Here is a 21,424-nt window from a genome sequence, read left to right as displayed (position 1 = left end):
ATATATATATATAAACATGTACAATTTGACCATTAATGAAATGCAGAAGGGACTCAATTGAGATGAAAAAAAGCTTGAAAACTCTATGGAAAAATCATATTTAATCCTAGGGGATTTAGTTTTTACCCCAGCCACTGGTCTGCTAGTCTAGCCAGCCACAAAACAGCTAGTATACATACATTTATTGACAGGACAGAATCTTGTACACTTCACTATTTGTATTAACATACATGTAAAGCAAAATTAAACATAAATTAGTTTAAAAATAAGTAATGATTAATTGAATTTATAGTTTTATACATAACAAAAACCCTAGCAACACACAACATGATGTTGGGAATTAATGAAAGGATGTTTTTTCCAATTTGGCCCTCTTGAATGATCAATAATATAGATTCCTTATTGATTTGATGATCAAATCAAATGAATTGTCCAAATAAATAGTTAGAAAAGACATTTTTCAAGTGGGATTGATACTTAAGGAGATAATTTCAATTAAAGAAAGAAAAATCATCAGAGCAACTTGGTGAAGACATGGTTGATTGATTTCACTTTCAAACGGTGATAGAATAGTGTATACCAAGGCAGATGTTGGATCTTACATAGAAGAAAATTTGATGGCTTGATATTGACCCTTCAACTTTTTATTTGAAAAGAAATGCATTCACGGGTCGCTGTATTTTTTTATGATTGATGGGTCCATGAAACTAATTCAATTGGTCTCTACTTGTAGCTTGTTCGCCTATTTATGAATCAATGATCCTTTTGAGTCATCTTGAAGGATTTCATAGCCAAAAGGGAAATGGTAAGGTGTCTTTGTTCCTTCCATTACCATCATTCAAGATGAATTTAAGGAAAAAAATAGTGATAAAAAACAGAATTTTCGAATGCAAGCAGATCAGTGTTTAGCATCAAATGAATTAATTAAGAATTAAGTTTCAATATATAAAACATAACATGTAGTTAGAATTGGGGGAGGGGTTTTTTTTATTTTTGTATCTCGGTTTTGAGAGAATTAAGAATACCTACCACAAAGACTAATCCATAATGATTTTTCTTTATATTTTTTTCTTTAATTAAACGTGTTTATGTGATTTTTATTTATATCTTTTTCGACTAACCGAGGGGAGATGCTCTTTGTGGGAGCTATATATATACCTGGTAGATAAGACTAATGCTGATATTTAACGTTTTATTTCCTTGGCCATAATTAACTTTTGTGGTTTCGATTTGCTATCATTTAAAGTCTTCCATTGCCTCTCCTCCTCTCATTCCTCCATGCCCCATGCCATTCTTTCTTCTCTTCCTTGTCTTTTTCTTTGCTCAATTCATTTCTCTTGTCTACATTTGACTGGAATATGTAAAACCGGACTCAGTCAAGTTAAATATGTTGTCTTGGTTTGGAAATATGTTGTCTTGGTTTGGTAGTTCAAATACTTTTTCGACATAATTAAAGTTTGGGAGACCATCGGCTCAAACTGTTATCAATGGTTCATGTTTGTGAGCTGGGCTATAAAGCTCATTGTTGATGGACAAGCTTAATTTCCATATTGGGATGAATTACTATATATTTTATATTATAGTTTTCTAGTTAGTAATTACAAGTGAATCATTTATAGAATCATTTCAATTTAGTGTGTGTGTATATATACATTAATATCAATGACTCTTGGATATTATTTTTTTCAATTTCGGTGCGTCTTTATCTAATTGAATAATAATAAATTGTTAGAATATAAACGTTGTATATAATTAAGATCACATGAAAAAGTATTTATTATTATTAAGAAAAACCTTTTATTTCATAAACATTCAGAAAGGGGTTAATTTGTGATTTTTTAAAGGTATAATTGAATAATCTATATAGCCTTGGGAGCTCAAATAAACTTTATGATTTGTCCTCCTGCTCTAGTGTAGAGGGAGACATCCTATGCAGAAATGGGTTAACATTCAAAGGTATAATTTACGATTTTTTATTCTAAATTTAATTTCATTCCTATAGGCATTAATGAATTAAAAAGTTTAATTTCTATAAAAATAAATTAATTAATTGTAAGAATTTGCATGGATATGCTCCCCATGTGCCCAAAACTTTAAATATAATAAAAGTATGATCCAAGGGAGAAGAATAAAAAAAAAAAAAAAAAAACTTGAATAGTCACATCAAAAGGATAAGGGCGTGTTGCGGGAAAAATTTTTAATCTTCTTACAGTAATTACTAATACTTCAAAGCATTTTTATTATTTTTATCTAGATTCGAAAATATTTTTTTTATTTTCTCTCTTTTGTTAACTTCTCATGTGGAAACCATACTTCAAAGCAAAACAAAAGAAGTACGTAAGTCACCCTTAACTTATAGTAAATATTTATAGAAATTAATGAGTTCATCATGGTAGTTAAGCGCTAGGGAATTGTTTGGTTTAAAGGAGGAAAGAACACAGCAATATTCTCATGTCAATGTCATGTCAAATAATTTCAAAAGCCTACGAGTATAAAGTATGTTGGTTGAACAATTATGGAGCTATAATTGGGAGCCCACATCCACAGAGGGAAGGAATATTGAAGCCCTAGTTCATCAATCATCGTCCTGAAGCCCCTGGTTCAGCTTCCTGCACCCACCAAGAAAGTCTTGTAAAGCCCTGCCTTTTGAACACTAAGCTCAGAGGAGTTTTTATTATTATTATGTGGCATTAATTTGGTATGGGATTTAAGAAATGAGAGTGAATTATTACAAGAATAATTATTATAAAAAAACAATTTTTAAGGGTGTATATATTAATTTTATTACACGAGTTCTTAAGAACCAAGCCAATAGAATTTTTACAAACAATCAAACTTGTATAAATCATATTTAATAGAAAAATCATGATTATTAAATAAAGTGATTAATAATTCATCCATCACAAAATGATGTGGACAAATTCAGTGATGTTCAAAAGTTCTATTGCTTAAGTTCATAATCTTTAGTGGTGGATCAAGTCTATGTAATAATTTCTCGTTTTCAAGTATGTTAGATGCATTTAAAATTTGAAGGGTTAAATGTTAGTAAGAAAAAGATAGAAAATAATTAAATTATAAGTAGGAATTGTTAGAAACAATTAAAAATTAATTTGGTGTGTATTTTAAGATTAGAGAGAGCTGAGAGAGCTCCTTTCCCTTTTCCTTTCTTTAAGATTTTTAAAAAATCTATAATTAAGTCGTACTAATCTCAATATCATTACACTAATTGCATATATAACCACAACCACTTCTAAGCAAAACAAATAATCAATTCACCCTAACCATCTAGGTGGTGGTCAAGTGGTAAGAGCTTGAGACTAAGGGGTTTGCTCCCTCTTAGGTCTCAGGTTCGAACCCTGTGATCGCTCATATGATGGCCACTGGAGGCTGACATGGTCGTTAACTTCAGGGCCCGTGGGATTAGTCGAGGTGCGCGCAAGCTGGCCCGGACACCCACGATAATCAAAAAAAATAAAATAAAAAATAATCAATTCACCCTTAATTAACCCATACTATAAGTGAATATTAATGAATTTTTTTTGATAGTTAAGTGCTAGGAAATTGTTTAGTTGAAAAGAGGAAGAACACAACAATGTCATCATCTCAAAGTCATGTTAAATAATAATTTATCGAAAGCATATATAACTATAAGGTAAGGTTGGTTGAGCAATTACGTAGCAATAATTGAGAGCCCACACCGAAAGAGGAAAGGAATACTGAAATATGTCATCAAGCATCCTTTTCCTTTAGATGAAATCCCTAGTTCAGTTCCATGCATCTACCAAGAAAATTAATGGTGTGAAGCCCTAGAATTTGAACATTCAAAGAGAAGAGAAAAGAGAAGGAAAGAGGGGAGACAGATGACATTTCATTTTCTTTCCTTCCTGGAAGCTTAGAAGCCTCATATTGAAGCATTGAATCTTCTAGCTAGTGATCTTTCGAGGCTCTTTCCTTTTCTTCATAGTTGTTGTGTTGGGACAATATCGAGAACCAGAGAAAAAGGTATTAAATGACTAGAACGAATATTTGTTTTTCTTTATGATTTACTCTTACTATTTTATTCAAAAGCTTATCATGGCATCTTTTGATCGAGGGCATCTCGTGGATTTACATATATATTTAGAGTTTCTTTCATATTAATAATTTAATATTATTTTTTATTAATAATTTATGATAAAATTAATGAGCTGAAAATATTCAAATTAAATATTAAATATTAAGTTTGTTAAAAATAACTCAAATTATTTTTTTAAAAAAGAATGTAGTATCAGTTAGGATTGAGTTTCATATTTAGATTAAAGTAAGATCTTGATTTAATTTTGGAACTAACTTTGGGTTTTAACTTATTTATAACTAAACATACCTATAGGACTCTTCCTTGAGTCAAAAGGTAAAAAACAACTTAAAGTAATTTGTAAAAATCATATCTAATACAACCTTTATGCTTCTTCATTTTTTTAATATAGTATAGCTGTGTTACAAAACACAAAAAATATTCCTTGTCCTAATTTTGACTAGGAGCTAGTAGGAATGTTCCTGAGCATTTGGAAATACGGTTATACCTGTGTTTCTAAAAAAATTATTTTTTTTTGTTAAAAATTATTTTTTTGTGTTTTGTATCATTTTAATGTGTTGATCTTAAAAATAATTTTTAAAAAATAAAAAAAATTATTTTGATACATTTCGGCATAAAAAACACTTTGAAAAGCAACCGCAATCACACTCTCAAACTTGATTAACTTAATTTCAATAATTCTATCGCCTAAGGTAGCTAGGACTAATTAATTTCAATGTTTAGATTACTATATTCTGATCTAGAAATCTACAATATTCATTAAAAATCAAGAATTAAAAAAAATGAATACAATCATATTCTTCATGAACTTCCCGAACAAATTTAATCTGCAGTGAACATCTTCATGTTCAGAGATTAGAATCATAACAACAAGAATAATTTTGACTAAAATAAATAATAAAAAAGTACAAATGATTTATTCAATCCCCAAATATCAGTCAAATCCCAATTGGGTCCCCAAATTAAAAAAAAAAAACACTCTATATTAAATCCCCAAAATATAAAAATAAAAAATATCTAACTTGGGTTAGGCATTAGACATCACCCAATTAACCCTCGCCTTAAAACTCTAGCCTCCAAAAGTATAAAAGAATAATTAAGGACCTATTTGTCTTAAAATAACTTCATTTTTTCATCAATTTTAGTGGAATGGATTTAATTCGGAATTTAGTTTAGGGACCCAGATGAGAATCAAATCAGAGTTAGGGGACAAATATATCCATTTTCCCCAATGAAAACATCTACTGCCATTAAAATAATTTCATTTCACTACTTTGGGAGCTGTTAATTTGCCAGGCATTAAATAATTAATAGATGGTTAAATATTATATTTTAGGAGCAGTGGATGAAGAATAGGCCCATTCAAGGTTTTGAGCCAGCCCACGTGGCTCCATCGTCTTCCTTTGCCGACATGGGCATTTCTTAATTCTGGTGTGCTTCGGTGATGCAGCTCTGCTATTTATTGCAGTTGACTCCTGACGAATATTCTTGCTGGTTAACTGAACCTGAGTGAGTAATTATTTGTAAACCCTTGAGATTAATTATATTTTAGTTTGTGACTTTTTATAATTTACTATATAATAAGTTTTTTATTAAAAAAAAGAGAGAGTGTTGTGTGTTTCTTATAGAATTCTTCTTTTCAAGGCTTTGTAACTTCAAGTGTGTTCAATAATTACCGTTTTAAGACAAAATAGATAAATATAAAAAGAACATAAATACATTTAGATGTAGGAATAAAATTAAATGTTTTTAAGATAGTTTTGGAATAAATTCTATCATATTAAAACAGGAAAATAATAAAAATATATCATCTTTATCTCTTCTATTTCATTACAATAATTTAAAGTTATGTTGTGCAAAAACTTCATGAGTTTTAAAAATAGTTGACTCCTGACGAATATTCTTGGAATGAAATTTAGTTAGCACTCACTGTTTTCCTTTTCTTCTTTAAAAGTTGATGTTTACATGGAAAATCTGGGAAAGTATTGTGTTTTATTTTATTTTTTATTTTTAAAAAAGCATTGAGTTCACATATTTTTTGATATAATTTCTATAAAATTATTTTTTTTATTATTAACATGGGTGTCCGGGCCAGCTTGTGCGTACCTCGACTAATTTCACAAGTCCTGAAGTTAATGATCATGTAAGCTTTCAATGACCCTAAGGTTTGTGAGATTTGAACTGGTAACCTTTAGAGAGTAAATATAGAATCTGATCAGTTAAGTTATAACCCTCAAAATTAATTTCTATAAAATTCTTGATATTTAAGGTGTTGTATTAGTTGGTTCACATATTTTTTCAGACATTATGATCTTGAGTTTAAATTTAAGAGAAAGTCAAAAGAAAAGTTATTTTGATCCCACCAAAATATAAAAAATTCTAGGAGAAAGAAAATTTAAAAAGATAAATATTTTTATTGTAAAAAAATATTATATATTTTTAAAATTTTCTTATTTTTTAAAAACAACTTCTTCTTCTTTTTCAGTGTTGAAGATTGAAATATTGAAAAATCTTCTACATATTCTATCTATGACCTATCATGTATTACTTCTCATGAATTTATTAATTCTAAACTATTTTTTTTTAATCGGAGGTGAATTTTATCTCAATTAATCCAACAATACCCAAGATATAAAAAAAAAATAAAAATACATATGATAAAGTGTAATATGCAAATGCCATGTTGTTAAGGATTGATAGATGGCACCATGAAGCATCCTTATCCAAGGGTTATGATGAGATGTTGTTGAACATGATTCATGAATTAGATGCATCCAACGCACTAACCAACAATGATTGAATTTCTCATGGCTATTTAGCTACATTTTATATATATATAAATAACAATTCTTAGACAAAATCTTAATAGTGACATTTAAATATTGATTTAGCCGTAATTAATTTAATAATTTTCCATTAACTCCTTTTTTTAACATGGCATATTAAATTATAGGATGGACATGTTAGCATATAGGCTGGGTTTCAAAATAAATTAAATAAAAATTGATATAATTAGACCTAATTGATTGAGCAGGTCAGCTCATTATATGATTTAGAATCCAATTTTATTTTTTAAAATTATCAAATAATATTTTTTGAAATTGACTCGGGTTACTCATTAGGACAAGTTCAATAGTTAATGCATGTTTTGAGATTGTAATAATGATTATTTTTTAAAATATTTTTCGCTTGAAAATATATCAAAATTATATTTTTATTTATTTTTTAAAATATTTTTTGATTTCAGCATATCAAAATTATTAAAAAAATTAAAACTTTTCAAAAATATAATCCATTACAAAAACAAACATACTTTTAATATTCAACAATGATATTTAACTACTCAATCGAGACCAAATTAGCAATCATAATCACAAAACTCTCCACAATTAAAAAAAACAAATTATATTATATTATTTGAGAAAAAAAATTCCATACTTTATCAACAATCTAAAGACTTCTTATGGTCTTTGCCTTACAGAGGTGGGTCTCCTTGTCTAACAAAGGTGACGTCATTGTACACGTCAGCAAACCACATCTCTCATTGATGACGATATATAAACCGTCACTAAAACGACTTCACGTTCAATTAGTCACGGTGTCATTTATTTCTCCAAACAAAAAAAAGACCATCCTTTCTCTCTCTAGAAAAACAGTAACTTTGAAAGCGAGAAATGAAGTTTCGGTTGTTATCACATCACGTTAGGCACGTGCCCATGATTTTCTTTTAACGTCTAGTACCCCTTTTTGTTTCCTGGGTCTTCAGTTCTTGAATTCACAAAAGCACTGTCTTGGTTTGTTGGTGTCTGGGTTTTTATTGGTTTGATTTGTCTCAAGTTAGTAGCTTTCTTGGGTACTAATCTTTTGTGTTTCTAAGATTAAGAATCTTAGATAGATCTGATAATAACCTTTAAGGGTTTTTACTGTTTCTTTTTCTAGGTTCTTGAGAGCACTTCACATTTTTTGTTTACTAAAATAATTAGTTTTTGGTGTTGTTTTTTTATGTATAGTATGTTGACTTGGTGGTCTTGGAAATTCAAGCAAGAAAGTTCTTAGTTATGGCATATTGAAGTTTTTTTTTTTTAACAAAGATAAAGTAATGTTTTTGACTTCCTGATAGCTAAAATTTGATATTGCAATATAAAGTTTCTGTCTTTTTTTCATTTTAATTATTTTACACTATGATTTTGAATTTGTTTTAGCTGTATGATTATTTCGGTAAAACCCTTTTTGTGTTCAGCTATATAAGATTTTTTTTAATTTTTTTGCTTTTGCTTTTAGGTGTCCTTGATGCCGATTTCTTTCTTCTGTGTCTCTTGTAAGTTTAGGGTTTGGATATGAGCAAGAAATAGCATCATTAGTTGAAAAGTAAGGTAGCTCATGGTATTTGTTTTTTAATGCTATGATTCGATAGAGAAACTATGGATCATAGGTTCAATCTTAATAATTTATAGAGTAAGTTCGCTGGTGGATTAATGGCTAATTTCTCTGAGCCATCGTCATCTCTGAGCTATACTTCATCTTCTCATTTATCAAATGGCTCAATTAGTCACAACATATCCAACTCCTCAGGTGCTGAGGCGGGAACTAGTCTTGAGGTGATTAGTCTAAACAAGCTGAGCTCTAATTTGGAGCAGCTATTAATTGACTCCACTTGTGATTATAGTGATGCTGATATTGTTGTTGAGGGTACCGCTATTGGCGTTCACCGATGTATTTTAGGTGCTAGGAGTAAGTTTTTCCACGAGTTGTTTAGGAGAGAAAAGGGATCTTCAGAGAAAGAAGGAAAACCAAAGTATTGCATGAGTGATTTGTTACCTTGTGGAAAGGTTGGATATGAAGCCTTCCTAATTTTCTTGAGCTATTTGTATACTGGAAAACTCAAGCCATCTCCAATGGAAGTCTCAACATGTGTTGACAATGTATGTGCCCATGATGCGTGTAGACCTGCAATTAATTTTGCAGTGGAATTGATGTATGCATCATCCATATTTCAAGTACCAGAGCTGGTTTCACTTTTCCAGGTTAGTTTATTTTATTGCACTGTGATGCATAATTTTTTATTCACTATGTATGATGTTTGTATTCTTGATGTGGTGTGATGGTGCTCTTCTAGCCTATACTGATTCTGTTATTTGCTTGTGGTGGAATTGCTCTTGTCCTGCAGTTGCTTAGCAATTGTGAACTTATGCTTACAAGAAATTGCCCACGCTTGCTGTTTTTGCTAATATAGTTGGTAAATCTTGAGAATTGGGATCCAACTTGTTTTACTTCGTTCGCCCATGGTGCAAATATTTCAAATGATTCGTTTCTAGCAGTGCAGGTGTGATCTGATAATATTAATCCATTTGATTTATATGCTGAACCAACCCTGTGAATGCCAATACTTAAGCCTAATTAATAACTTGGGGATAGTTGCTTTTACTGCTATTTTCCTGTACTATTTCCTCTTGGAGTCTGGTTTTCAGTAAATAAATAAAATGCCATTTTTGTTAAGAGTAAGTTGACAAGAATAACTTAACAAGAAAAAATAGGTTTTGGGCCCTTCTATTTATTTTCCAAACTGTCCTTTGAGCTCTATAAGAAACAGAAGAAAATTATAACGGTGGGAAGCTGTATGTTTTTGCAGAGACGCCTTCAGAACTTTGTTGGGAAAGCTCTTGTGGAAGATATGATTCCAATCCTTGTGGTTGCCTTCCATTGCCAATTAAGTCAGCTTGTCACACAATGTGTTGATAGAATAGCACGGTCTGATCTTGACAACATCTCTATAGAGAAGGAGCTTCCCCATGATGTTGCAGTTGAAATTAAACTGCTCCGACGCAAGTCTATTTCTGATGAAGAAAACAACACAGAGGCTGTGGATGCCCTGCGTGAAAAGAGAATCAAGAGGATACACATGGCATTAGACTCAGATGATGTTGAACTTGTGAAACTTCTCCTGACTGAATCTGATATAACCTTAGATGATGCTAACGCTCTCCATTATGCTGCATCATACTGTGATCTCAAGGTCGTGTCTGAGGTGCTTAGCCTCGGTCTTGCTGATGTCAATCTTAGAAATTCACGAGGTTACACAGTTCTCCACATTGCTGCAATGCGAAAAGAACCATCAGTGATAGTGTCAATGCTGGCGAAAGGAGCATCTGCTTTGGACTTGACATCAGATGGGCAAAGTGCTGTTAGTATTTGTCGAAGGTTGACAAGGCCAAAAGACTATCATGCTAAAACAGAGCAAGGGCAGGAAGCGAACAAGGACAGGTTATGCATTGATATCTTAGAGAGGGAAATGAGAAGGAATCCAATGGCTGGGAGTGCCTCCATCACTTCCCATACAATGGTTGATGATCTGCACATGAAGCTGCTATACCTGGAGAACAGAGGTATATTATTCTGCACATGATAATTTTGGATCAAATCACTAGTCTTTTTGCTGAAGCCAGTACATGGTTCGTATGCACTTTCAGCTCTATGGGACTGGATTTTGCTTTTGGATTGCATTTGGGGTTAATCTGCATAATTTTGTTCCAGTTTATATTTAACTTGCTTTTTTACCTGAGAATTTCAAGATTAATATACCAATAGCTGAAGTTATTGGTTATTTTCTTGAAATCTCTTTCTTGCACATAAAGAGAAGTCCAGGAATGACGTTTTCAATATTCTGTTGAGATACTTGGATATTAACATAACTGATCTTCTTGCTGCTTTATTCGGGCTTTAAGTTCCTTGGTTTGGGTACTGGGGATGCCCTGCTAGTTATGCTGTCTGCTCGTCCAAATAGGAGCTTTTAAGCTCCCCTATCTAGTTTCCTAATATACCATGCAGTCTTAATGAAAAATAGAGATTTTCTCATTTGCATTTGATGCCCACAAAGGTGAAGGCATCCTATTGATATATGGCTTTAGCGGCTTTTGTTCAATTATGATCTTGATTGATTTAAATGGATATCTATCATGGCTTGTTCTTAAATGTATGATCAAGTGTTGTGGTGTACATCACAGTGGCATTTGCAAGATTATTTTTCCCTACTGAAGCCAAGCTAGCCATGGACATTGCACATGCTGCAACAACACCAGAATTTGCTGGTCTTGCTGCATCAAAAGGTTCTAACGGGAATTTGAGGGAGGTTGACCTAAATGAGACACCAATAATGCAGAACAAAAGACTTCGTTCTAGGATGGAAGCCCTTATGAAAACAGGTATGTGGAAGCTGTGAATCCTTCTGTTTCAGTTGCCAACATCAGGACTTATGTTACAATGTATTATCATTACGCAAGTCCTAAAATATTGTAATCTGATTGAATCAATTGAAACCCAAGAAATTGCAGATTTGAGCAAATCAAATACCACTTGTGGCTTAGAAAATACAAACTATTTAGTTTTCGCAATTATTCTCATATTAGCTGTGTTTGTCATGATGGCAGTTGAAATGGGCCGACGATACTTCCCCAGTTGCTCTGAAGTGCTCGATAAGTTCATGGAGGATGACCTTCCTGATTTGTTTTACCTTGAAAAGGGTACCCCAGATGAACAAAGAATCAAGAGGACACGTTTCATGGAGCTTAAAGAGGATGTTCACAGGGCATTTACCAAGGACAAGGCTGAGATTAACCGCACTGGTTTGTCTTCCTCGTCATCCTCATCTTCTCTAAAAGATGGTATTAGTAACAAACTCAGGAAATTATGAGGGCATGCAAGTATGTCTCTGATAAGCCTTATAATTGATACAAAGTTTATAGTTAAAGATTTTGATCTGCTTCCGTGTACAATTTTAACCAAAGAGCAAACTAGCTCTGTAAGCTCTTTATGCCTATGTAATACTAAGCCCTTGAAAGCTTCTATTTTTTTCTTCCCGAAAGCTCATAGAAAATGTTCTCTAATCGCAAGCGAAAAACAATAATTATAGAAATTTGCAACTGATTTATTCAGATTCGAAATTCTCTTCGTCTGGTTCGTGTTTCCATAACATGTCTGATCTGTTCTGTTGGAATTTGGAATACAAATTGCGCCATGGTTTTCTGGTCTACCGAAGGTAACAAAAATTGTGAACATTCTGAGAACCTTTATTTCAACTATTTTCTTCTCCGTTTGTTCTCATATCATAGTCATGTCATTGGTTTGCCTGTACCGCTGGTAAAAGCAGTAAAGATTCCAAAACCTTGGCACTTTGATAAAAGAAAAGGCAGCACTGAACGCTTGTTTAGAACCCAATATATTCCATTGAAGTGAAAATATTCGATATCTGAGTACATAAATTTCTTGGAAAGCAGGATACCACTAAATGTGGAGTAAAGCAAGAATAATGGGCTTTGTAGTGATAGCAAGATAAAAGGAGATGAATGAAAGTATTGACTATTGGAATTTCTGCTTTCAACAAAATGAGCTGCTTTTTCCCTTTCTTTTTATCATGTCTTCGAAGGAGACATGTTTTATGCTAGTCTGTTTGGTAACTTGGTTTGTGTTTTTTAAGAATTTTGAATTTTTTTATTTTAAATTATTTTTTTGTATTTTTAAATTGTTTTGATGTGTTGATATGAAAAAAAATAAAAAATATATTATTTTAATATATTTTCAAGCAAAATATATTTTTAAAAAGCAACATTTATCATTGTTTCAAACACTCCTTTGCTTACTAGATTGTTGGCCTAGCAAATATTTGGACTTGGCTAATGTTTTTCTAGTAGAAAAAAATTTAATCGTGTCAAGGTTGACTTGGTGTGATCCGATTAATTGATAAATTTAAAGGTAATCTGAACAACCAGTAAAAATATAGTTTAACTTAAAAAAATTTAAAATGATATTTTTTTTAAATATTGAGACGATAATATATTGGATCGATTTGGATTAACCTTTCAAATCTGTAACCCAAATCATGAAATCATAAGAACCCTATAGAAAACAAATCGAAACAAATCTGAAGTTTAATTCTCAATCAATTCAATATTAAAGGATGAAATTGAAAAAAAAATCCATGAAAAAAAGGGAAAAAAAGATTTGAATCAACCTGGGTTAACCTATCAAACTCATGACCTAGGTTATGAGACTGAAATAACCCTATAGAAAATAAATCAGGATAAATTATGAAACATAATTCTCAATATATCTAATGTTGAAGAATGAAATTGAAATAAAAAAACAACGAAAAAAAGGATAAAAAAATAACTTAGGTTAACTCGTCAAACTCGTGATCTTGGTCATGAGACCGGGATAACCTCATAAAAAACAAACTAAAAAAATAACCCGAGCTAACCCCAAAGCCTGTGATCTAAATCATAAGATTGATATAACCTTTTAAAAAAATAAATCAAAATTAATTATGAAAATTAATTTTTAATTAATTTATTATTAAATAATAAAATTAAAAAAAATCAACTTAAAATAATTAAAATACTGCCTACATTGCCTGTTTGGTTTGCCATAGGTTCAGTGCTGGTATTGACGACACCCAACAATTAATGAACGACATGACAGCTATTGTGAAAGGCGCCACTGTTTAAGCTGAAACCCTTTTTTTACTGGATAGTATGACTGCTGTTTGCTAGCTTGCAAATGATAGAAAATTTTTAAAATATATTAGATATTAATAATGATTATTTTTTAAAATATTTTTTTATTTAAAAATATATTGAAATAATATATTTTTTAAAAAATTATTTTTAATATTAATATAATTTGAAAATATTAAAAAAATTAATTCAAAAAAAATTATTTTTTTAAAAAATACTTTCATTATACAAATAAACAGACTATAAGTCTCTTTCAATCCTTGTATTAACTTTAACATCTTACCATATTTAATTAAATCTTAAAATACAAGTAAGTGTCGGAGGAGTATATTTGGTTCGCTATGAAGATTTTTGAAGCTATAATAACTATAGACTTATTTATAAAATAAATTCCAGTCTTACGTTAACCGTTTTGTCACCATAAGTATTTCACAGATTATAAATAATTCTAAACATCAAAATCACCTGAAATATATTTGAAAAAAATATTTTATAAAAATATAAATTAATTTTGGAGAATTAAAAAGAAAAATGGGGACATGCGTGCTAGGCCCGGTGATGAAACGCCTAGGCCATCGAGTTAGCCCATAAGTGCATGTTTGTTTTTTTCGCCAACGGATCATCCACAATCACAATCTTAGAGAGGGAAATGAGAACGAATCCAATGGCCGGGAGTGCCTCCATCACTTCCCATACAATGGATGATGATCTTCACATGAAGCTGTTGTACCTGGAGAACAGAGGTATATTGTTCTGCACATGATAGTTTTGGATCAAATCACTAGTCTTTTTGTTGAAGCCAGTACATCGTTCTTATGCACTTTCAGCTCTATGGGACTGTTTCTTCTTCAACCATTCTCTTCTTTGTTTGTACTGAACTCTTGTTTAGAACCCATATATTCCATTGAAGTGAAAATATTCGATATGTGAGTAAATAAATTTCTTGGAAAGCAGGATACCCACTAATTGTGGAGTGAAGCAAGAACAATGGACCATGCAGTCATGGCAAGATAAGGAGAGGAATCATAGCATTGACTAAGATATAAGGAGCACACTCTTTTAATTTATTTATTTTTTCTTTCAGTAAGGAGCACGAACCTTTCGCTCATCAACTATGAATATTTTGCTTTGTCTTGGAAAAAACAAACTGTGAATGTTGAGTTTCGGTCCACAGCAAACAAGGGACGAACACACTGTTTCATCCCATTCATACAGGACAGGACGACCTTGTATCTATGCAACCAAATCATCTGCTGAAGCCTGAACGTCAAGTCAATGGTTAAAAGTCCCATGATGGATGGCTTTAGAGCAAACCAGCCAGTTCCAAAAACTCCATTAACCTTTTGAGCTATTATGGCAGAGGTGTCAAATGGATTGACAGGCCCATGGGCAGAACAAGCATGCAAATATGGGCACCGCCTGGCATGGTCAATAAGTTCTTACCAGGCTGGGCTACTGTTCGATAGTAAGAGAGCAAAAACGACACATGTATTAATGACACAACAAATATGGATAGGGTTAGCACTTAACACAACCACGTTACACCTCCAAGATGGAATTGACCACAGACACTTGCACTGCTACACTTGTGTAACACCAGCAGCCCTCAACAACCGTGTATTAGACAAAACCTTATCCTTGGTCTCTTGTCAGCGAAAGCATTCAATATAGACGGCTGATTTGAAAAAAAAGGATAGATGATGGATTTTTAATGGAGGAGACATTTTCATTAGCAGGTAAACTCAGGCTGGCCACTGATGCGCGCACAGCACAAGACCACATACTAGTGCATTCATTAATTAATGGCTGCCATCTCAGATCTGCAAGTTGGAGAACAACAAGCAACATGGTATTGTGAGCAACAGAGAACACGAGATGGATGATTCATAGAGAAATTTGTTAAAAACTACAGCAAACAGAGAAAACGCTCAGCGATTAGATCCGTGGTAATGAATGGATGGCATCAATTTGACTGAAACAATACATATAAACTGTGCACAATTTAAATGCAGAACTAGCCTTGGCTTGAAGCTGATGCATTCCTTAAACTTTCCCACATAGCTGGTCCTTAAGAGTGGACATCTACATAATGTTTTACAAATTGCACATGAACATGCAAGGATTGTGCCCATCGATACTTTGGGTTTTGCTGCACCTTTTTCCCTCAGCCGAATATACATTCGAAATCTAAGTTTAACCCTCTCAAAGTCATAGCATAAATATGCTGGGAATTCCTCCAGTGAGTTGACCGAGTAGCCTAGGAAATTTGTCATGCAATCAATCTTCTTTTCAAGTGCATCTTTGGTCTGGTTTGGCACCATTGGAACTTGTTTAATGAAGCTGGAGACAACATTGTAGTCCAAACCAGTTTGTACCAGGCAACCCATCCTCTCTTGTAATTGATTTCCTCTACCTCGAAACGTTTTTAGAAATCTTGTCATCTCATCTGAGTTTTCAACGTGCTCCTCCCTCAGCAAGAACGCTGTTTTCTCCAAAACAGTAGCAGATAGTCCCCGGTCGGGATTCTAAAATACCACCACAAGGTCCACAAAGGCAGCGCCGCAGTAGTTGAGGGTCATCCTCGTACTTTCATATCACTACTCTCCCCTTGGATATTACCGTGGCAGCGGGGCTCGTAGCAAGAAGCAAAAAGACGGACAAAGCGTTTTCCTTAGGACAAAAACACCCTTGAACAAAATAGGACCAGATTTGTCCCACATCAGAAAAGAACGAAGAAACAAGAGATTTAATAAACTGTTCGAGGAGCACAGAACAATACGACCTTACTTGAACAGGATCTGTTCTATAGGATCGTACCTCTGTATCCTTAATCACTAAGGAGACAGGAACTTAAACCTGGTTGAGGAATCATGACCGTGTGATCATAGCGTGAATAATGGCTTGATGGCCCTCGTGATCATCATGGCTGTAGAGGATCGTTTCTCAGCTATTAACATGGCTGGGAATGGTCATGCGGTTGTCTGACAGGTTTCTTTATTTTTGAAAAATCACGTACGTTGTCAAAAATATACGTATGTTTTTTCTCCTATAAAACAAAAACAAAGAATTGATACGGAAAAAGGCTATGCATATAAGTTAGGTTGATGCCCCCTCCCTCCATCTTTCCCGACCTTCAACAAAATCTTAATCCATGGCAACCTGATTTTATTAATCTATTTTACTACAGCAGGGGACTATATTTGTTATCGTAAAATCTAGCATCATCCTAAAAATTGATTTTATTTGTCTTTTCCTTTTCTAGTCAACTCGAGTTTCTTAATACATTTTATAATAGGCTCTTCCTCCGAGTGTTTTAATTAATGAAAATGTTGGAATTTTGGTTTTCTTTTAATTTTATAGACTTCATATACTTTAAGTTGATTGGTGTATTCCACTTTCATCCCAGGTTAAATTATTATAACAAAACTGAGAGAGAAAAAAGGAAATGGAGTGTCATGGATATATATCATGTAATGTAAGTATCTATATCAATTATAGATTTTTGCTCTTCAAAAATACTATTTTTCCTAGCATCCCAATAATTAAGGTAAGATGCATGAATTACCATCCAATTCTCCTTATATTTACCATAACAACTAACACTATGTAGTTTCTTTCCAAAATCAACATAATTTGATATATGTTGAGATAATTTAAATTATCGCATTACTCAATCTGGATAATATATCTCAACAATATCAAAGCCATGGAGAGGAACTTGTGCTAATCAAATGTCAGATCTCGTATAGTATATAAGCGAAACTTAAAGTATCAACTCCTTTGTATATAACATTTATATAACCTATTAGAACATATAAAACAATTATCTCAAATAATCAATTGAAACTAAATAATTAACTTTAAAATAATAAGAAAATTAAATATATTTTTAATATATACCTGATATGACTATTGCGTACCCAAATCATCTTGATAAAACTCATAGACTGAAATTCAGTATGAAATATCTAGCCCCACACCATTTGACAAGACAAGCCGCAAAGTTAGTTGTATATTTTTTTACATTCAATTTATATAAATAATATGTTGACTATATAATCTACTAGAAAAATAATTCGAGTTAGCATGTTTAACCTATAAAATTTGTTATTCAGATCATGATAACTACATACAAAATAAATTAAAAATGATAAAGTCTAATGTCCCAGCAAATTGAATATAAAAAAAAAAAGTTTGAAATTAAGAAGGTTAAAAAACCCCTAAAAAATATTAAAGAACAATAATAAAAAAAAAGAGTCATCAATAACAATTAATGATCAATCTCTCTGTTATATATATAAGTATATGTTAGGGCAAAAAATAGATCGATAGAGCACCCATCTCGCTCGAATCTCTGACAAGGCAGTATTAAATATTTATTGCCATGGATAGCATGAAAAAGGTAAGTATAAATATTTTTAATTGACATGAGAAACGTTCGTAAACTGGGCATTTGGTCTAGTGGTATGATTCTCGCTTTGGGTGCGAGAGGTCCCGAGTTCGATTCTCGGAATGCCCCATCTTCAACAGAGGAGTTTTACCTCGTATGTTCTGATATCTCTGGTTTTGCCGACAAGATTCTATGAAAATATCTTATCTTTTTGCAAAAAGGAAAAGCAGTGGACAAGATAGAAAGATTCCCGCATCAAGAAATATGAGTGGAAAATATTATTAACAACTTGCACTCAGGCCACCAAGGTGGGTTTAAAATATTCATGGTGACCAGAAGCTACCACACCACTAGACAGCGCCATGCATCAAAAACTTCAAACAATTACAAAACCAAACACATTTTTGACAGCAAACCTACTTAGATGAAAACATTTGCAAGTGCTCTTCGCAACAAACCCCAATGAATCGATGAGCATATATATATATATATATATGGATATGGTGGTGGAATTAATCAGGAAGACCAAGCTGGGAAGGATCATATCTGTGTGTAGCTTCTTTCACCTCGTAAAAGAAGAGCTGTTTTAGATAACTGGTGGCTTTAATACAAACAACCACTGCACAAGACAACTACGTAGTACGTACATCAGATAAAAAAAAAAAAAAAAAACACATTAGATAGGTTCTCCTCGTTATCATTCAAGTTCAAATTCAATTACAATTTAATTACAAATCTCTAATTTTTTTTTTACATTCAATTTATATAAATAACACATAACTACAATCAATTATATCTTATTATCATAACTTCTTGTAACTCAGAAGACTGGTCAATTATATACTTTTTTAATTACAAGTGTCTCAACATTACCACATCCTAGAGTGTTGGTGTCATCTCACCAATATGTCAATGAAAAATGTCTCTCATCTCCAACTCTTTACTAATACTGCAATCAATGCATTGTCAAGATTTATAAGACACAACTGAATGATCTCATGAAAACCAACCTTGATAACATACGGACGCACTAACTCATGCAACTCTATCAAGGTATGTTGTTTAGGTATCACTAGATAACCACCCTAAATCAAACAACTTAGTTAAATCATTAATAAATATCGCTAAAATTGTAATAATTAACATATATATATATATATATATATATATATATATAACATTGACCTATCATCAAGACCCACATCAATAACAAGGTGGTTCTGCTTGTCGACACTTCTAAAATAGGTTGAACCTCCTTTAGTCCAAATCATGTTATGATCACACGGTATGATTTCTCAACCAGGTTTAAGTTCCTGTCTCCTTAGTGATTAAGGATACAGAGGTACGATCCTATAGAACAGATCCTGTTCAAGTAAGGTCGTGTTGTTCTGAGCTCCTCGAACAGTTTATTAACTCTCTTGTTTCTTCGTTCTTTTCTGATGTGGGACAAATCTGGTCCTAGGTGTTTTTATCTCTGTCCGTCTTTTTGCTTCGAGCCCCGGTAGTGTCCAAGGGGAGAGTAATATGAATGTACGAGGAAGACCCTGAGCGGCTGCGGTGCTTTAGCGGTGGTATTTTGTTAGAATGAAACAAGCTGAGATAAGAGCACTTTCCAGGCACCGAAAGACTAGCACTCCTGCAGAAGGAAAAGCTGCAGATTTGAATTAGTCTCTTGATCAGTTGAGATAACCTTAATGATGATCATCCTTTGTCCCTTCTCGCAGTGTCCAGAAACCCCACTTATGAAGTAGGAAGACGCTGGATGATTAAGATGGTGAACAGTGTTGGAAAAGAAGTTGGGGTGACGGGAGTTGCGCTTCTTGTAATCCTCTGCCCTAACCTTCATCACGGAATCCTTCCTGTGCTTGAAACCTTCGCAAAAAAAGATGATGAACACCCAGGAAATTGAAGGTAAAGGCAGATCTCGTATTTCTTTGTGTTTGAACTGATCACGAGCTGTATCACCAACTTGGAATCGGTTCTCTAAGGCCCAGTCAACGTAGATTCTGGTATCAATGGCGGGAGGGACAACCAAGTTTTCGTTTCCGCCAATTTGGTATTCAAAGGAATACACCGATAAGTATCGAAGAGAAGTGAAAATGACCGCCATGAACAACTACGTTTGCTTGGGAGTGCTCATGGTGTAACAGGAAGCCAATCGCTACAGAAGCTATCTTGCTGTGAACTGAAACTACAAGGGAAAAAATACAGGAAGGAGAACTTGGGATTTTGGGAGTTGCCGTTGTAGCTCTAATAATAGGCTTCGTGGGAGTGGTGGCCTGTCAGACAACCGCAGGACCATCCATGGTTAAGAAACGATCCTCCACAGTCACAATCTAGCAAGCTATGATCACACGGTCATGATTCATCTGTCATAAAAAAAATTGATAAAAGAATATTTACTGCCTTCGTGAGATATCTCTCTTGCTTCGATGTGGGACAATATTTTCCTCTTTGTTCAAGGGCATTTTTGTCCGAGAAAAAAGCTTAGCTCACCGTTTCGCTCAAGTCCTGATGAATAAAGAAAAGAAGGAGCAATGTTTGAACGAGCATCCCATTGGATTCCAACATTTTTTCAAGAAGATGCTTCACAGTTATTGCTCGATGTGGGACAGTGTGTTTCTGTTTGCTTCAAGTCCTCAAAAAAAACAAATAATCGATACAATGTGTATCTGCCTTTTGTTTTTATACGTATAACTTCGATTTTTTAGATAAAAAAATAATAAATTTTTTTGAGCAAATAGAATTTCTTCAATTTAATTTTTTAGAAATGAACTTCTAATTTTTTTTTAGATAATAAAATAATAAGGAAAATAAGATTCAATTAGTATAGAAAAAATTACATGATATCGGATCAATAATATATATATATATATATATATTAAAAAAAATCACTATCATAAAAGTTCAGAGATGGGCAAGGTAATTGTTTAGTAGGATAATTTTTTTAAAAAAAAACAAAAGCTATTAGGTTATTTATTTGAAATGTCTTATTAATTGACCTTCACAAACGTTTTATCAAGTTTACTAGCTATTTCAAACGTGACACGTCACGATTTTGTTTGATAATTTTTACTAGCAAAAAAAAAATTAAACATGAAAGCTTTTTTAACATTTTTTTCAAATTAAAAAATTAAACATAAATCAAGAAACTTATGTATCCATATAATTAAACAAATGAGAATCCTCTATGTTAATGAATAAAAAAAATCAATAACAATAACTAAATATATATTTTGAAAAATTGAGAGACGGATGTTAATTAAGATTTTTACCTAATTAAAACAATTGTTTGGTAAAGTAAGAAATACTATTTTTTATTCATGGACCCACCATGATTTGCGAAACGCAGGGTTGCTGAAAGCAGAAAAAGGCAGATCTGAGATGGCAGACATTAATTATTGCATGCACTAGTATGTGGCCTTCTGCTGTGCGCGCACTAGTGGCCAGCCT

At 32.7% G+C, this 21,424-nt stretch overlaps 1 protein-coding gene, 2 long non-coding RNA genes and 3 other non-coding genes across 6 annotated transcripts; 3 read left to right on the top strand and 3 right to left on the bottom strand.

Moving 5' to 3' along the window:
• The first annotated feature begins 7,673 nt into the window (after positions 1-7,673).
• Positions 7,674-12,012, top strand: LOC7481778 (BTB/POZ domain and ankyrin repeat-containing protein NPR1). The gene is made up of 4 exons (XM_002322315.4): positions 7,674-9,099; positions 9,705-10,458; positions 11,077-11,274; positions 11,500-12,012. The coding sequence occupies exons 1-4, from the start codon at positions 8,551-8,553 to the stop codon at positions 11,760-11,762; spliced, it is 1,764 nt and encodes a 587-aa protein (XP_002322351.2). The 5' UTR covers positions 7,674-8,550; the 3' UTR covers positions 11,763-12,012.
• Positions 12,013-14,607: 2,595 nt separating this feature from the next.
• On the bottom strand, positions 14,608-16,752 carry LOC112324327 (uncharacterized). Its single transcript, XR_002978126.2, has 2 exons — positions 16,399-16,752; positions 14,608-16,268 (listed from the first exon to the last, which is right to left on the bottom strand). It is a non-coding gene; the product is annotated as an uncharacterized LOC112324327 (long non-coding RNA).
• On the top strand, positions 16,359-16,572 carry LOC112324409 (small nucleolar RNA U3). The gene has a single exon (XR_002978266.2). It is a non-coding gene; the product is annotated as a small nucleolar RNA U3 (small nucleolar RNA).
• Positions 16,753-18,028: 1,276 nt separating the features above from the next.
• TRNAP-UGG (transfer RNA proline (anticodon UGG)) lies at positions 18,029-18,100 on the top strand. The gene has a single exon. It is a non-coding gene; the product is annotated as a tRNA-Pro (tRNA).
• Positions 18,101-18,652: 552 nt separating this feature from the next.
• LOC127904344 (uncharacterized) lies at positions 18,653-21,405 on the bottom strand. The gene is made up of 2 exons (XR_008057401.1): positions 21,247-21,405; positions 18,653-20,609 (listed from the first exon to the last, which is right to left on the bottom strand). It is a non-coding gene; the product is annotated as an uncharacterized LOC127904344 (long non-coding RNA).
• LOC112324412 (small nucleolar RNA U3) lies at positions 19,154-19,353 on the bottom strand. Its single transcript, XR_008057547.1, has one exon. It is a non-coding gene; the product is annotated as a small nucleolar RNA U3 (small nucleolar RNA).
• Positions 21,406-21,424: the final 19 nt, after the last annotated feature.

This window comes from Populus trichocarpa, chromosome 15 (genome assembly GCF_000002775.5).
Source record: "Populus trichocarpa isolate Nisqually-1 chromosome 15, P.trichocarpa_v4.1, whole genome shotgun sequence".
NCBI lineage: Eukaryota > Viridiplantae > Streptophyta > Magnoliopsida > Malpighiales > Salicaceae > Populus > Populus trichocarpa.
This window is presented reverse-complemented; position numbering and strand designations above follow the sequence as displayed.

Excerpts from the sequence above, each read along its gene's own strand:
- LOC7481778 (XM_002322315.4), top strand. The coding sequence starts at position 8,551 with ATGGCTAATTTCTCTGAGCCATCGTCATCTCTGAGCTATACTTCATCT. Across the intron at positions 10,459-11,076 it reads GCTATACCTGGAGAACAGAG|TGGCATTTGCAAGATTATTT; the intron begins GTATATTATTCT and ends TGTACATCACAG. Across the intron at positions 11,275-11,499 it reads GGAAGCCCTTATGAAAACAG|TTGAAATGGGCCGACGATAC; the intron begins GTATGTGGAAGC and ends TCATGATGGCAG.